The sequence below is a fragment of the Mytilus californianus genome, unplaced genomic scaffold (assembly GCF_021869535.1).
Source record: "Mytilus californianus isolate M0D057914Y unplaced genomic scaffold, xbMytCali1.0.p SCAF_8, whole genome shotgun sequence".
In the NCBI taxonomy this organism is placed as follows: domain Eukaryota; kingdom Metazoa; phylum Mollusca; class Bivalvia; order Mytilida; family Mytilidae; genus Mytilus; species Mytilus californianus.
The window spans coordinates 39,890,839-39,909,730 of NW_026262734.1; the positions used below are offsets into that span (position 1 = coordinate 39,890,839).

General features: G+C 31.7%; 1 protein-coding gene and 1 long non-coding RNA gene across 2 annotated transcripts; both read right to left on the minus strand.

Annotated features, from left to right (window-relative positions):
- Nucleotides 1–1,510: 1,510 nt before the first annotated feature.
- On the minus strand, nucleotides 1,511–2,883 carry LOC127710966 (cerebellin-1-like). Its single transcript, XM_052216911.1, has 2 exons — nucleotides 2,676–2,883; nucleotides 1,511–2,125 (listed from the first exon to the last, which is right to left on the minus strand). The coding sequence occupies exons 1-2, from the start codon at nucleotides 2,833–2,835 to the stop codon at nucleotides 1,707–1,709; spliced, it is 579 nt and encodes a 192-aa protein (XP_052072871.1). The 5' UTR covers nucleotides 2,836–2,883; the 3' UTR covers nucleotides 1,511–1,706.
- An 8,158-nt stretch (nucleotides 2,884–11,041) lies between these two features.
- LOC127711478 (uncharacterized) lies at nucleotides 11,042–13,978 on the minus strand. Its single transcript, XR_007986722.1, has 2 exons — nucleotides 13,413–13,978; nucleotides 11,042–13,134 (listed from the first exon to the last, which is right to left on the minus strand). It is a non-coding gene; the product is annotated as an uncharacterized LOC127711478 (long non-coding RNA).
- Nucleotides 13,979–18,892: the final 4,914 nt, after the last annotated feature.

Below are 18,892 nucleotides of genomic sequence, written 5' to 3' on the forward strand. Positions count from 1 at the left end.
ATTGAAGCTATTAAACCTAGAGTTCCAAGTGGTGAATTTAGTCATCTTTTACGGACGCAATTACGAGTTGGTTGACCGTTACGGAATATCTGTTTCACAGATGACATGACGACGGATATGTTCCAATCGTCGTAACCATATCCCGCCCTTCCTTTCCCCGATTATGACCTACCGAATTAGACTTATTACCGGGTTTGTTCTAGCAACATGAAGGTTGCCATATTTGGAGCAGAATCTGCTTATCTTCCCGAAACACCTGAGATCACCAACGGTTTTTGGTGGGGTTCGTGTTGCTCAGTCTTTAGTTTTCAATGTTGTGTTTTGTATACTGTTGTTTGTCCTTTGGTCTTTTTTCTGATTTTGCCATGGCGTTGTCAGTTTATTTTCGACTGTGTTTCAATGTCCCTTTGGTATCTTTCGCCTCTCTTTTAATATATAACAATAAAGTTATATCATATGTACAATGATGATTGAAATTTAGTATTTAGTAAATGTGTTACGAGTTATGTATAAGTACTTTGAAATCAACATCTTCAAATACCAATATCAGCCTTTTGAGGAGTTATAATTTATTTCACGTGCAAGACCTTCATGGGTAGTCAAGGTCGTTAAAAAACTCCCTCGTCACGTGGAAATATACTGCTTTCATCTCACTATACAATTTCGGTCGAAGTTTTATGTCTAAAGTTTTACTTTCAGATTTAAAATGTGAATTACATATGTTTTTGTTTCAAAATTTGTAATACATGAATTGAAGTATGTATTTTTGAAAATTTATACGAAATAATAGCAAATGTCAACACATATTTAGCAAGAAGTCCGAAATTGTTTTCATGTTGTATTTCTGAAAATTTATACGAAAAGAAAGCAAGTGACCATCAAATTTTCAGCAAGAAGCCCGAAATTGGTTTCATTTCGTATCAATTTTCAAAAACAGCATTCTATAATCAAACTACAAAAGTTTAACTTCGAATGAAACACACAGTATGAAGTTCCTCTCTGTTACATTTTCGGTGTATTTTCGTCTGATTGCTTTTATGTTATACTGATTATTTTCTACTATTCCTACATCTATAAAAATGATTGTTTTACCCATTTCTTGTATATATGATTTTCGTTTATTTATTTATCTATTTAGTATTATTTCTGGGGTTTTTTTTGTTGGTTTTGTTGTTTTAGTTTTTATTGTGTTATTCTTTAAATAATATGTTTAACAATTTAAAGAAAAGTCAGGTGAGCAAAAACGCACCCGTTGACATGGAGTCCGGGGTACGATCAAACCCCCGTTAAAAACAATTAAACGCTATACAATTCGATATTTTGATTGAACTGAACTGCTGCTGAAAAATACCAGAATGAAGGATTTTGCACAAGCTTCTTGTGTCTTACCGGACTTCTGGAAAATCAGTAAATTGGGACCGTTGCCATTAGCCAAAGTAGCCTCATCTACATATAGTGTAGACAAATCTTTAGTAAATAACACTCAGAAAATAAAGAACAACAATACTAGTATAATAGTATTGAGTAATGTCAATTTTATTGTATATTTTCTTCACCTAAAACCAGTCACTAAGAACAATACTGCATGCATTTTTGATGGTATGATTTCAGTATAAAAAGTCCCAAATCAATGTTAATATTGCATTCACAACAATTTAATTTGTTTTCTATATTTGGAAGCTTTTTTCTTCAATTAATGACTGATTTTATTCAGTCAGTAAAAGAAAACCAAGAAATGATGACTGAGGATAGTTATCATGGCTATATAAATTATGTGCGGTTGATGCTCCAGTCGAACGAATCCAAGCATGATCCCCCTTGCTCATATCACAAAGTGCCGTCATTGATCCAGATGAATGTCCAGCTCCTCCATGATACTCTCCAGCAGAAGAAATGACTTGGTTTTCTACTACTAACTCTGTTACTGTGTAGGTGGTACCAGTTCCCGAAACAGTCCATGAAAACATGTACGTCCCTTTCCGAGGTGCCACGAACACGTCATCGTATTTATTATAAAGCCCTCCTTCATTCACTATCACGGTTTCGAACACAAGTATTGTGTCAATGTTATAAGTAAATGTCTTTTCTCTAATTACAGCATAAAACATGACTGGTTCCTTTTTCTCTAAAAAAACATATAAAAAAATCAAAAACTAACACTTGTATTATGAACCTTTTTTCGTACACATAACGGGGACCACTGGAATTTTTTTGTTTGTTAAATATTCGGAATTTTTTTTTTCAATATTTATATTTGTATTACACAGAAAAAAAAAGATCTGTTTGTATTGTCTGCGAGTTTCTTTGTGTGTTCTAATAACAGAAAAATACCATTAAGTGGAGTATGGTTTTCCGTGTGAAGATCGATAAATCATCTGGTAATTTGTGTAATATATTCTGTGATGGTAGGTTGCAATTATCTAAAGTTAGTACTTGAAAATATAAGTGTTAAATATATATGAAAACAAATTGAAATAAAAAGCTAATAAAATTCCATACAAGATGCATTCAAAAATTTGCGTTATCAAAGTGACAAGATATTAAGGATTATAATAGGAATATAAGGGGATGTGAAACTTCCAAATTACACATAACAATAGGGGTGAATTTATCTGTATTTTCTTCTATAAATTTCTTCTTTTAATTTTGTCAACATATAAGCAAAAGTTTCTCACCTTTCAGCATTGTTGTATTCAGCATCTGCAGGCTTTGTGAAAGATGGCGGACTTCTTTGAGTTCTGCAAATTCTGTAACAGTCATGTCATTCTGGAGGGAAACGGATTGCAATAAACAAACGACTGTCAATACCAAAAATAAAGTTACGCTAGGCGCCATTTTGGAATACTCGCTCTGTTATTCGTGTACTTACTTTATATATGTGAGCAAGTTTTTGTGGTAATATAGTAGATGAAGTACTGTATAACGAGATACTTCAGACTTAATGTTGCAATGTCATGAAATTTCATACACGCCAAATCACTCACTCCACTTATAGCTGTACAGTTTGAAATTTTAAGCACTCCTAAGTATTTTTTCTTCCTGTTCCGACGGTTTATTTTCAAAGGACTAAACATATTTTCGACTGTATGTTAGTGGGTTTTTTTTCGACCAGTACACATTTCTTTCTTTTTTTTTTCGTCGTCTGGTTCTGTGCTGTTATTTTATAAAAACAACTGTTTTATTTTGTTTATAATACCACTTCCTTGAGGGGACATATAGTGGTGCACAGGGTCGGCCCGTTGTTCCGACACCCCATTGGTTCGATTTTGGATGGTTTTGACATTTACTGTTCAAGTCTTATGCCCTTAGCTACCTCAAAATATTTTTTTATATTGCTAGATGATACTGATAATACCGATTGACCGAATCTTGAAATTTGAATGTAATGTTATGGAAAACAAAATACAGGTCTATTTCGATTTTAATGATTTTGACTGAGTTATACCCTATTAATTATACCTGTTAGTTACTACAAAAAATAATTTTGTGGTTTTCAGGTGATAATGAATGTGCTGTTTGACAATATCTTTTTCGATTTTCACAAGATGTTATGCTAAACAAATGCAGGTCACATTCAATTTGAATTATTGTTTAGAGATTTACCAATAAAAATTATTTCTACAAGTGATGTTATCTGTGATCATTAGATTCTATACTTTCTAATGTTTCTCTTGTACTGAATGGGCTGAAGATTTCTTACCAAGACTGGATGCAATGATGCATAACCTCTTTGCTCCCTCTCACAATGAACCATCATTGATTCTAAAGGAATATACTCTCTAAAATAAACGTCCTTGCAGTAGGAGGGACATCTGAAAGTGATTTCTGTTCATTGTAACTTCTCATTGATATGTTTCTTTCTGCGAGTCAACAAAATCCATGTCACAGTAACCATAATGATCAAATGCTTGACAACGACATTGGTTGATATTTTTCAAACCTCAAAACTGGGGAATATTTTCTTCATTTTGCAGGAAATTTGTTTTAGAACTTATATTTTTAAAGTCCCAAAACCAAAGTTTAGGAGACTCGTTGTTTTTACTCAGTTCTTTTTCTTCTTGCTAAATGGGGTTTGTTTGTGCATTGGGGGTCTATTAAGGGGTACTTAGAGGGGCCTATAGAGGGAAGGGGTTTACAATTGAACCCTATGCGATTTTTTAAAATTTTATTTTCAAATGATTTAAATAACTTGAGAACAGGTAGTGATAGACACATGTGGTCTTCAGTAATGTGCATGGGGCCATATGGCCTACTAAAATTGGAGAATCTGCAGAATTAAAAATGTTCTACATGATAAAACAAATCAAATGAAATACAAGGTTAGTCCCCGATTGTACCCCACCCCCTGTCGTTTAAGAATGTTCCAATATCTTGTAAACAGTCAAGAACCCCACCCCTAAACCATATATAATCCTATTTTTCATGTCAAAATGATTTTAATGATATATATGATTAGTTCCCAGTAATCATCTCAAACCCTATCATTTGAAAATGTTCAAATATCTTGTAAATGGTTGAGATCCCCACCCCTTAACCATATAGGAGATAAAATGTCCATGTCAGGAGACTGGTCTTTACTTATGGATATTTCCAATGTTAAAAAAAATATTAGAGGTTCACATCAATATTTTGAGTGTTATCAGCAGAAATAAAAGCCTATAGGTATACATGTATAAAAATTTTGGCTGTCATGCTCACCAATAGGAAAAAGGTATGAGACAATTGAATACAGAAATCAAAGCACTGTAAGCGCTGTAGGCAGTTAACCAAAAAACCAAGGCAAACGTAATTATGAAAACTGTGGCAGCGTTGCTTCAATTTTTTTTTAAGATTTGAAAGAACAAACATTAAACATTCGTATATTGTACATTTATGTTCATTAAATGAATTGATTATTAAGGCAAATTAATTAATAGTTCATCAAGGTTTTCAAAAGCAACTCATATATCAATGTAAATGACCCCCATCTTCACCCCCAAGTGCATGATGTTACTCAATACCAAGTTTGGAATAAAATGAAAGGTGATTATAAAACAGTTGGTCAAACATTCTTGGGCTTTACACTGCTTGAAAGATTTATATGTTTTCTTTAAAATGAGACATGAATGAAAATGATTATAGGCCCAGAAATAATTTAATAAATAATTAAAGTAAATTCAATTAACCTAGACTCATTTTTGCGAGACTGGTCTTTACTTATGGATATTTCCAATGTTAAAAAAAATATTAGAGGTTCACATCAATATTTTGAGTGTTATCAGCAGAAATAAAAGCCTAGGAGTATACATGTATAAAAATTTTGGCTGTCATGCTCACCAATAGGAAAAAGGTATGAGACAATTGAATACAGAAATCAAAGCACTGTAAGCGCTGTAGGCAGTTAACCAAAAAACCAAGGCAAACGTAATTATGAAAACTGTGGCAGCGTTGCTTCAATTTTTTTTTAAGATTTGAAAGAACAAACATTAAACATTCGTATATTGTACATTTATGTTCATTAAATGAATTGATTATTAAGGCAAATTAATTAATAGTTCATCAAGGTTTTCAAAAGCAACTCATATATCAATGTAAATGACCCCCATCTTCACCCCCAAGTGCATGATGTTACTCAATACCAAGTTTGGAATAAAATGAAAGTTGATTATAAAACAGTTGGTCAAACATTCTTGGGCTTTACACTGCTTGAAAGATTTATATGTTTTCTTTAAAATGAGACATAAATGAAAATGATTATAGGCCCAGAAATAATTTAATAAATAATTAAAGTAAATTCAATTAACCTAGACTCATTTTTTGCATCAATAAAATTTTATAATAAACAAGAAATAATTCTCCCAAACAAAGACCCCATAATTCGTCATTCCCATGGTCTCCTGACATTGGGCAAAGTCCAGTTCATATTGGTTTGGTCTAGTAAAGTGATATGCATATGTGACACCTAGGAGATTGACCCTGTATGTCATTCAAATCTTTTTGTAATGATGAACAGAAATAAATATGGTTTAGGTGTGGGTATCTCGACCGTTTACAAGTTCACAAACAGTAGGGGGGTGGGTGACCCAAGGGACTCCCCAAATATTTCATTTGATTTGTTATATTGTCCCATACATGAATATATATGGTTTAGGGGTGGGGATCTTGACTGTTTACAAGTTCTCAAACAAGAGGGGTGGGGTGTCCCAATGGACTCCCCCTATATTTCATTTGATTTGTTTTATTGTCCCATACATAAATATATATGGTTTAAATGTGGGGATCTCGACCATTTCCAAGTTCTCAAACAGGAGGGGTTGGGACGACCGAAGGAACTCCCCATATATTTCATTTGATTTGTTATATTGTCTCATACATGAATATATATGGTTTAGGGGTGGGGATTTTGACTGTTTACAAGTTCTCAAACAGGAGGGGGTGGGGTGTCCCCAGGGACTCCCCCTATATTTCATTTGATTTGTTTTATTGTCCCATACATGAATGTATATGGTTTAGGGGTGGGGATCTCAACCATTTCCAAGTTCTCAAACAGGAGGGGTTAGGGTGACCCCAGGGACTCCCCATATATTTCATTTGATTTGTTATATTGTCCCATACATGAATATGTATGGTTTAGAGGTGGGGATCTCGACCGTTTACAAGTTCTCAAACAAGAGGGGGTGGGGCGTCCCAATGGACTCCCCCTATATTTCATTTGATTTGTTTTATTGTCCCATACATAAATATATATGGTTTAAATGTGGGGATCTCGACCATTTCCAAGTTCTCAAACAGGAGGGGGTGGGACGACACCGGGGATTCCCCCAAATCATTTTCATTTGATTTCTTTTATTGTCCAATACAAGTATATATATTGTTTAGGGGTGGGGATCGCGACGGTTTACAAGATAAAAGTACATTTTCAAATTGAAGGGGGTTGGGATGACCCCCAGGGACTCACTCTATTTTTTGGTTGATTTTTTTTATTGTCCTGTTCTCATTACTGAAGACTGCATGTGTTTATCACTTAAAGTTTTCGAGAAATAGTCATTTGAAAATTTAAAAAAATAAAATCCCATAGGGTTCTATAGTAAACCCCCCCCCCTTCTTCAGGCCCCTCCAAATACCCCTAAATAGACCCCAATGCACAAACAAAAGATTAAAGGCTCCGCTAGACATGTTAGTCTAATATTTTATGAAACCCTAAGTAAATCTGACAAAAGGTCAAAGTTGTCTTCTTAGACGGTTTGAGTGGATTCGGTCCAACTTGTCTCGGGGACGAGTTGTCCACATTACTTAAAACATCCGATCAACGTCGATTTCCGCATCTGTTTCATGACCTCGTTTCATTCATAAAATAACAACCACCTTATTTGGCAAGATAAGTTAAAAATTACCGCCCACTTATATAACTTTATTTCCTCTATCATAGAGATTTGTTGTACATGAACAATATTCCTGCGCATTTTGCCATTTGGGAAATATAAACGACTTGTAATTACCGATTTTCGGCGATGAAATATTTCGTACAATTGTTCTTTGACATCGTAGCCAAAAGCACAGGGGATAATAAACTACGTACGGATTTCTATTGAGCACTACTTCCTATGTGCAACTTCAAAAGTTTTGGGTAGTTCGACGATCATTTAAGGTTTTTCTGGTCATATTTTTTGTATTCCAGAAGTAAAAGTATTAAAAAAATGTCCAATTAGTTATAAATAACATAATAGCCAGCTAGATAATAACAATGGCACGTATTTCAGCATTTATTGGGTAGAACACAAATCTAGGGTGCTCGCATAAGGCAGCTTAACTGCCTAAAAAACAATGTTCTTACTAAAAACTGAAGGAAGGAACTTGCCAAAAAAAAAACATGTTGCTCGAACTGAAAGAAATATATTTAGATTGTACAGGTTGTTATAGCATTAGCATATCTACTCTGACAGACATAAGCTATCTTAGTTTTTTTTAAATGTCATACAAGAATATATTGAAACTATTTTTGATAGGTGATGCACTATTTTGCCTCTCCTGTTACCTTGTTAAAAAGAAGTTTTGGGTTATTAAAAAGGTTTCGATCAAATTTTAAGCTTGTTTTTCATGGCCAATAAGACGGTTTTCAAGAGTCAAAACTTCTATATATTTTCATTCTGTTTAATGATAAAGTATTTGTCAATTTTCCATGTTGTACTTAAAAATAAATCTAAAAATTGGTTTTCAAAGGTTATAAAAAATAACCACCAGCAACATGAGTCTAAGATAGCAATTCATAATGTTCTGCATTTTTTTTCTTTTTCTAATAAACCCAACATCAAGTAATTCCTTCGCATGTTGGTTTACTTTTGTTGTTTAGTTTGTTGGTAAGAGGAATGAACGGTAACGATATATCATCATATTAAGTTCTATCCTGCTATCCTTTGTCAATCCTGTTATCGATAGCAGTATTGCATTTTATATAAGCAATTTTTGCGAAGATTAAGACGTTTAAACCTTTAAATGAGTTCAATCAACCAAAAATTTCATCATGTGTGAAGTTATATGTAATTATAAACTTTTTAAAGACGTTTCAGTAAAATTTTGTCTATCATGTTCCTGTAACATAGTAACAAGATAGACATAACAGGATAGACAAATTTCTTCATTTATGAATGCTATTGTCTCCCTTTGATGCAGTGATAATGTTTTTCTGTTGTGATTTAGGTTTCCAAAACGTAATTGCACTCTATACAAGTATAATATTGTAATTAATAAATTTGTTGGTAACAGCATAGACATGATAAAAGGGTACCCAGTATTTTTTTTCAATAAATGTCTTGAATTTTCTTTTCTCATTAAACGTGCTGTGTTAAATTTTTAGGATGCTTTGTGCCTTTAAAATCATCACTGAATTGTTCCATATTCATAGGGAGAAACAATATAACGGTTGATCTAGTATCGGTAACAGGATAGCCTGACATGCATTTCATGCTCACCAAATAAATTTAGTTTGTAGAAAAAAGTTACATAGAATAATAAAAGATGCTTTTTCGTTAGAGTTATCATTAACATTATAAAATAGTTCTTTTTGCAGATATCAAGACAATCAGAAATCATTTGAAATGTTTTACCCTGACACTGTACGCACATAAATTACGCAAAAATCGGATTTAGATATATTTTAATCCTATTAAATTAGATATAAATTGTGTTTATTATTGATGTTCCCACTCATACATCATACAACCTTTCATTTGAACACTTACAACTGCATTTACCATTAAAAATAAAAATTTCAGTAAAGGTGTACTAAAAATTCAACATTTCTTAAAATGACCCAGATACAAATAAATATCCAATATTCTGTATGAAATATCCCAAAAAATAAGTAGATAACTATTTTGATATTGTAGACATCATTCTTAGGGATAAGCTGTATTCTATCTGCTATAATCAAATACTGTTAAGTTCAGAAATTTGTGCAATATTTTTATTATTGTACAAAAAAGGTTATGCATAAATAAATAAAGAGCTGCGCCATGAGAGCATGATACTTCTGTCACCCTTTTAGTTTTGATGATCTTTCAACGAATAAAGTTCCATAACTTCGCAATGTCATATCAGAAATTATAAAAAACAAAAGGGTGCTTATTTCAATAGATATATACAAGTCATAATAGTTTCATGAAACTGCTCAAAGGTTTTTTGAGTTATTGTCTGAAAACTGGAAAATCCCCCCATTTCATATAAATAAAATTTCCTAACTGGGAAAAGTTAAATCTAAAATTTGTAAAAATCGAAAGGGAGCTTACGTCATTAGATATAAACAAATCACCAAAGTTTCATAAAAATTGGTGAAAGCGCTTTTGAGTTATTGTCCAAAGTGTTGACGACAGATGGACAGACGAACAGAATGACGAACGAACGGACGGGCAGATGGATAATGGTATACCATAATACGCCCTGTCTTAGGCAGGCACATAAAAATGTCATTTTAAATCTTTATAGCATATTTTCCTAGTTTATTTTGCATTTTTGTTCCATATCACAATAAAAATTGCATGCAAAAATTCCTTAATATACTGTATATTAAACATCCCAATACTCCCAAACCATTGCATTGCCATGAGACTGTAAGAATTCGGGTCTTTCCCCAAAATTCTGTACATGCCACTGCTATTTTGTCCAGATTCCCTTTTGCCCCCTAATCATTTAATGTAAACATGATGGTACTTGCTGATGTTCTGGTCACATATATTACAATGTTTCACTTAGAGTAAGACTATATTAGTAGACAAGGATTTCAATCATGATAAATATGAAGAATCATTTAATGAGTTGAATACATCACTTACAGTTCAATAGGTTCAAATTATGATTCAAAAAAAAAAAATATTGTCTTCTATAATCCATATAAAAGCTTTCACTTCAACTACATTCTATAATTTCAAATTATTTTTTTCTGTTTCTATGAAACCTGTGCTTGCAAAGTAACGCTCTTGTATTCACAAACAAAAAACAGCCTCACAAATTGAGGTTAAAGATTATTTTAATAAGATGTTTGAAATTTTACACAGATTGTGAAATTTAGCTTTGAAAATTGAATGGATGGATTAATTGATGTTTAACATCCAGTGGCATATATTAGATGCATATCCGGATGAGAACGTGCTAAAATGATATGAATAAGAACCCTGGTTTGAGCCAGATTTTGAACTTGCTTGTTCACAAGGTAACATCCTACTCTGACTCATTTTCTGACTCAAAGCCCACCACTCTTACTCACTCTGGCTCCTACTGGAAAATGCTGTGTGTTTATCGAAGTAGCAGCAAATACCAATATACACTGGAAAATAATTTGAGATCAACTGTACAAATGTATATCTGCATATTTAGCATGTTAAACATCTACATATTAGTTCTTATATGTTATGTATGTAGCAGGATGTATTCATAACATTAACATGTTGCCATCCTGAATTTGTAAGGAAATGCAATTGGATGTTTAATAAGCAGCATTCAACCATTCTGAACAAGTTTAATAAAATGTGATTTATGATGGCATATATTATAAAATATAAGTACAAAATACATGTAAGTAAAACACAACACAATATGTAATATAAATAATAATTACACCTTAAAATCAACACATAATCAGATTGCATTGGTATATAATGCAAATAAAAGGTAATATGCAATAAAACAAAGTGACCACCCTTATAACAAATAAACAAACATTAACCTAAAAACAATGAAAAAAAAACATAAACTTGACAATCATTGTCTGCGTCAATAACAACAGACTTAAAAAAAAGGGTATTTGATTGTAGTAGTATGAGTAAGAAAAATACTTATGTAAAAAGACAAGCAGTTTTAAACTCAAAAGTGCACACACTGAAATGTCTCCTGCTTTACTGATCATGATTGAATTCATGTTGAAAGTCTTAGAGAAAAAGGCTTTACAACAAGTATTACATAAAATTAACATTCAAATTTACCATTTTAATGAGGTCAGATTTACTCTGCCAGACAGTGTACATCTTGCAATCATTCCATACACCAAATATAGGTAACCTTTTAGCTTAAAGTTTCTGACAAAACAGACAACAATGAAAACATAACTCTAATTTTTGAATCTTGAAAATGAGGTTAAGGTCAGACAAACATGTCATACAGACATGTTCACCATACTATTGTACACCATACTATTCTTCCATACACCAAATATAGTTGACCTATTGCCTATAGTACCTGCGAAACAAACCTAACTTTAAATTTAATACTGACCATTGAACTATGAAAATAAGGTCATGGTTAGGTGAACTCTGCGAGACAGACTTGTACTATACACCTTGCAATCATTTCATACACCAAATAAGTTAACCTTTTGCTTATAGTATATGAGTAACATACTTAAACTTTAAAACATAATATTGACCAATGAACCATGAAATAATTCACAATCAGATCAAACCTGTCAGTTGGACATGTTCACCTTACAGTCATTTCATACACCAAATATAGTTGATCTACTGCTTATAGTATCTTTATGAGACAAGACAAAAATACTACTTATTTACAAAGTAAAAACCATCACACATTTTGTTTTACTGTGACTTGACTGTAAGTGTTGCATTCCACCTATTGCAATTCATTAAAAATTCAGTCACAAATTCCATTTGTTTTAAAAAATCAAACTGTACAACTTTTCAAAAATGTTATCAATCTGCTGTAGGAGAGTCAAGTCATCACCTTTAATAGTGCAAACAAGCAGTTAGTATAAGCATTACGTACTTAAGTATATATAAAAACTAAGAAATGTAGTATGATTGCAAAAGATACAACTATCTAAGGACAAGAATGTAAACAACTGTAGGTCACTATACAGTCTTCAACAATGAGCAAAAAAATCATACCATGTAGTGAGTTATTTAAGGCTTTGGGTGACAATTTAGAAGAGAAAGTCCAGACAACTTTATAAAACAAATTTGCAATGCAATCTGTATGTTATTGTTAACATGGTTAACAACCTCTTATCAATAACAAAAAACCTATAAATATAAAACAGTTAGAGTATGCTTGATTTTACAAAAAGCAAAAAAGTATGAAAAAATTTCCACAAAATGTGTTATCAAAACAACCTTCACAATGTATGATATAGACTAAAAGTTTGAAAATCCAAATTATATATAAAACATTTGACACCATAAAAACAAAAGAGTTAAAACAGAACAGCTAAAACTGTCTACAGTCAACTTTGTCTGAGGGAGTTGCAACCAGAGGCTCATAGTGATAACAGTGAATACTCTGATAACAAGGTCCAAAAGACCATACAAAACTGTTTGAATTATTCAGGGTTTGGGTCATCTTCGAACAGGAGTTAATGTTTTTACTTAAACCATAAACCTTAAATAGTTCTATCAGCATTTTTATGTTGAAAACTTGATTTATTTTCCAGTCCATCTTCCTCCATAATGATGAAAAAAATCGTATCAGCACATGGCAAAAATAAAAGATATGCTTATGTTTACAAAAATAGATACATATAGATTAAGGAGGTAATTGCTGAACAAAACAGGTCCTGAGAAACTTCTGCATTTAACAACTTCATAGTTCAACCATAGTTATCTAAAATTTCTAATTATTCATAGTTTTAAAGCCATGTTCTTACTTTGTTTTCTTAAGGTGGTACCAAACACCTTGACTAAAATTGATTTGGCTCGTTTAGTTTTCATAAAATTTTGACAAAATATTTACTTTGACCCTTTGACAAAAATATAAAAAATTCTAAAAACTTGAACCACGCACTTTATCGGAAAAATTTCATTGGATATATAGCAGTTTGACAAACACTAATTTTGATCATTGAGAAGCTTAGTATTTCCTTAACAATAGAACGTGATTAAAGCGTTCAGGTGTTTTTTACAGAGTTATCTCCCTGTAGTGTTATGTACCACCTTAATTTGTGCTTAATTTTTGTCAAGGAAACATTGTGCTGAATATGGTTAATTTTTTAAGATTTGAACAAACAAAACAACATGTGATTGTATTAAACAAACAAATGTATAAACATAGTACAAAATTAGGTAATTCTTTAGGATATACAATAAGTACATCTAATTTGAATAAACGACTTAGTAATACCCAATCTTGCTAATGGAGGCCTCATTCGGCTGTGTTAGATGTATGAATATGCATCGGTGACTTTAATTGATAAATGTGCATAGGAGTATGCCAGGCTGCACAAGAACCCTTGCTTCAACTCTTACCATGCTTACTGATGGATTTCTGTTTGGCAGTTTAGGAGGTAGTAAAGTTGGGCTGTGTAAGAGGCAGTAAATATCGACTGTGCAGGATGCAGTATAGCACAGTCATTTTCAATTTGAAAGTGAACTCAAATATTTATAGTGGGAACTTAAATCATTGTCATACAGAAAGATTGTGTTTGATAATTTGTAAGGATTATTCTAGTTTGTTTGATGAAGAAAATTGTCTATATATATATAATAGAGACATTAAAGGGAAAATTCGCGATTTTTTACTTATCATCTTATTATGTTCATAATACCATAAAAAACATATTCACCAAGTTTTATTTAGATATGAAAACTAATAAAGAAGAAAATTGGGAATTATTAATTTTATTTATTCAAACTTCCTGACTTCTGTGACGTAGTTTAAGTCTTTTTGCATGCCGGGAGTGGAATTAATCTCATTTAAGTCTTGTTCGTTAACCATCTAATAACGCGATTTAAAGCGCATCGACGACTTTTGGTGTAGCTATTAACCAACTAAAATATAAGAAAGTAAAGTGATCAATAAAATTAAATTGTAGGATTTATGTTTTAAGGATTTCTGATATGATTATAGTAATAAAAGTAAATCATAAAATAGAACATTTTTATGATATATTTTCCGACGAATATTTTGAACAAACATATATAACTGACATGATTGATACTGTATTAAAAATGCATGTTTGTATTCTGACTCTTTACTAAGTCTAGCAAACATTTCCAGCTAGTACTGTGTAAATACAATGTGTAATGTACTGTGACACTTAGTGACTGTTGAATGCGTGGTTAAACTCAAGGTAATTAAAATATTAGCATTCTGTAATTCTAATCTTTTGATCTTCACTCAGTGAATCTTAGCCGTCACGGTTCACCGTTCCAGGTGTGAACAACATTTTGTATGAATGATAAACGGGAGTGATAGTTTTAGAATCAGAAATATAAAAAAGAAATATAATTATTTTGGGGGAGTTATAAGGTTGCACAATAACTGGATAGTCGTGGTATATTTTTATATTTTGCGTAAGCTCAGTTTAAAATGAATTATGACCGCTGTCACTGTTTGTGTAACCATGAAATACTGAATTGATTTAATTTAATAGATTTATAAATAATAATGGCCTTCTAAACACGAGTGTATGAACTAAAAATTGTACTATTTCAAATTAGAATCGGTAACCTTTATTATTTAAAATAGATAATTACCCATTGTAATTATATAATTTGGTCCGTCCAAAGCGATCTTTATTTACATACTAGTATTCATGAATTAATGTTCTCATCAAAATATTTTAAATCTGTCTCTGTCACAACGTATAAATACTTCAGCTATTTGAAAAAAAGATGTTTAAAAATTTGACAGGAAATTCTTGGAATGGAATCAAATAATTACGAACAAATATTCTTTTCAGGTGTGAAAAACATAAAAAAAAAAAGGATACCTAATCAGGAATGTCCTTATTAAAATATTCTAAGTCTCACAACGTATAAATACTTTAGCTATTTGACCAACGATGATTTAAAAAAATGACAGAATCAATCTAACGTCAACCTTCCTTTTTTTGAATGGAGACAGACCGGCGGAATCAATTTTCAATGCGCTTTATATCGTGTACCTTTGCAAGACTTATAATTCATTCATAAACCATGTCTATACCAGAGACATATATACATATATAATTATATGTCTGTTTTAACTGGCAAGAATATCTCAAAGCGGAAAAGCAGTTTATTCTTTAAATTTCTGTTGTTTAATACCAAGAAAGAAAAAAATCCCGAAATTAATTTGATACTTTGATACTCAATATTTTTCCTGGAAATTATTCATTTCCTCTTTCGGTCTGAAAATAAGATAAGAATGTGGTATACAGAACATGCAGAAGTGTGAATGTCATAAAACCTTGTTATATCACAAACCATTATAAATGTGAACCTGTATACGCAAGACCTCATAGGACGACACCTAACCACATACAGGTAATATACAAGAAGCTCTGTTATACCCGGAAATGTCATGGTTAATCACTACCGATACATAATGTACCAATGCAAAGAAAATTCTGATGATTGTGAAGCATGGCCATTCATGATTTTAGAGGAGTCTTAGATGGGGATTGCCGAAACGATTTAAATTCTGACTAGATTTTTTCTCAATTTAAATCACTGAACTAAAAAAAAAGAGAAAAGTACGTCCAAGAACAGAATTCTTCTTGTAAATTCATAAATAAAACGCTCTTATTTTGTAACTTTCGCTAGACTTGACCTCCAACACGCCCCCTCCCCCCCCAAAAAAAACAACAACCTGGGAACCCTCAGTACATCAAACAATGTTTATGTCCCTGCCCAAATCCCCCCCAAAAAAGAAGAAAAAAGAAAGAAAGAGATGAACGGTATTTCACATCAGATTCAGATATTTATATAGTTGATTGTCGTTAACTAGAGATCAGTGCATAGTGACATGTCTCTGCGTTAATTGATAAGAATAACAGGAAAGTATAAACTTGAAAAAAAATAGATTGATGATGAATAATATGCGGCACCCCTTTTTATCAAAACCTACCGTCATTCATGTAAATGACTGTCCGTTATTTCGATTAAGAATAACAATTGTACGTGAAATCCTATAGATGGTGAGACTTTTTTTTACCAGATATGCGACTTTTCGTATTTATATTTTTTCTCATGTTACTCTTATCATAGATATAATAGCTGGCTATTATATCTATGCTCTTATTTATAATAATATTTTATGCATACTAAGTGCAATATTGGGAATGGTTTATTCACCCACAATATAACGTAATAAATTAATCAACCCTCTTGCTGGTCTGACGTTAATACGGTACTCGTTAATTTATTTTTTGTACAACTACTATCAGTCTATCCGAAGTGAAGTTTCTTTATTTCTTCAAATAGACTTTTTGGGATCATTAGTGTACGTCCAGTGGCATATACTACATGCATGTCGGAACAGGAAAATTGACATAAGGTACTTTCAGAACCATGTTCACTTTATTATACATTACACAATGGAAGTGATATTAAATATTACTTCCATGATTATACCCAACAATAGTGATGATGATGAATTTCTTCAACTGGTCGAGAACAATCTAATTGAAACATAAATCTGTGATTTTACTATGTCCATAACTTCGATGAACCAAAGCAAGTTAGATATCGACCTGTATTTAAATCAAATTGTTCTGGATGTTTCTTTCTTATATTCAATATACATGTATATATTTTAAATTGCGACTATCTATAGTTCCGTAACTTTCTATCCCGGCGTATAAACCAATGATCGACAAGTGCGTACATTTTTGTTGAATCAATATTTCTTGTATGTTTCAAAATGTCCATCATTATTGACAACGAGTATATACTTACATTTTCCCCAATTTACCCTTGGAAAAAAATTTGTAAATAGATTTTTATTTTATCAAATGTTTTTTTGGAATTATTTAGATTTTCATAAATAGTATTCTTTACACCAGAAATGTTATTTATAAACAAGCGTATGAGTTTAGTAATGACAGAGATGTCTCTGGTAATGACTAGTATATCACTATCGGCACGCAAGACAGAGATGTATATTATACACCTGATAGTTTCAAAATGGAAAGTTACAAGTTATCGGCCATGTACACTGATCAATACTCTCAGAAGTGAGACGATGCATGAACTTGCTTTATGTAATTGTGTAATAAGAGTTTTTAAGCCCGACAGGAAATCGCTTGAATACCTGGACGTGTCACCTCACAATACCTTTGGGAGTAATACCTTTAGCCATGCTGGTGATCAGATAAGGGAAGGTCCGAATTTATTTAAATAAGTTTATTACATAAAAGAATTATGAACAAATAAGATTTTCGAAAACAATTTTACACGGAACACTTATTTATGACTTTGAACTTTGACTTTTTAACTAATTCCCATATAAACAGTTTAAAAACCGACAGACCATAGTTATTTAACAAATAATTACATTTTCCGTATCAAGTTAGTTAGTCGGATAAAACAACCGTACGATTGACAAGATATCGACACGTATTTACGACTACATTAGGTTACTGCTGGTTTTGGTCCTTTGTGGTTTATAGATATATCGTGGTTTCTAAACCGAGAAGACGTCAAAATGGCCGCAAGCAGAGAATTGATACTCTAAATTTAAAATCGATGGTGATCTCTTATCTAGCAGAATAAAATTTTAATATTTATGAATTTGAGCTTTTTTATACAGAATGGACATAATATCAATTTTTCATTTTTTTGCGAAGTTTCCCTTTAATTGTCGAAATCCGGATATGGTGTACAAAAACCTTTGCACCTTTTGTTTGCGGTATACAGTCTTTTCCGCAAGTTTATTGTTTTCTGATTAGTATTAAATTTATAATTAAGATCCATTTATTACATCGGTGATCCATTTATTTGGCAATCGCCAATGGCAGTCAGCAGGGTTTAAGAACACTTGTTGTTCGACCTGTTAGTCAAATGCGTTTTGTTAAAATATACTTTTTCACTTTTTTGGTCTTTTGGAAAATATTGTTTGTGCTGTATTAAGACTCCTCTAACAAGAAATTTGTTTTGCATGCACACGTATGAAAATTGCGGTTTTTATCCAACGCAATCATAGGTTTGAACGTTGTTTTCAATTTAGACTTGTATATATATATATAGGTTTGAACGTTGTTTTCAATTTAGACTTGTTTATATATATAGGTTTGAACGTTGTTTTCAATTTAGACTTGTTTATATATATATAGGTTTGAACGTTGTTTTCAATTTAGACTTGTTTATATATATATATATAGGTTTGAACGTTGTTTTCAATTTAGACTTGTTTATATATATATAGGTTTGAACGTTGTTTTCAATTTAGACTTGTTTATATATATATAGGTTTGAACGTTGTTTTCAATTTAGACTTGTTTATATATATATAGGTTTGAACGTTGATTTCAATTTAGACTTGTTTATATATATATATGTTTGAACGTTGTTTTCAATTTAGACTTGTTTATATATATATAGGTTTGAACGTTGTTTTCAATTTAGACTTGTTTATATATATATAGGTTTGAACGTTGTTTTCAATTTAGACTTGTTTATATATATATATATATAGGTTTGAACGTTGTTTT

Bases quoted from the DNA above. Each gene is read 5' to 3' on its own strand.
- LOC127710966 (XM_052216911.1), bottom strand. From the start codon at position 2,835: ATGGCGCCTAGCGTAACTTTATTTTTGGTATTGACAGTCGTTTGTTTA. The intron at 2,126-2,675 runs GTGAGAAACTTT...ATGTTTTTTTAG, and splicing joins GAATACAACAATGCTGAAAG to AGAAAAAGGAACCAGTCATG.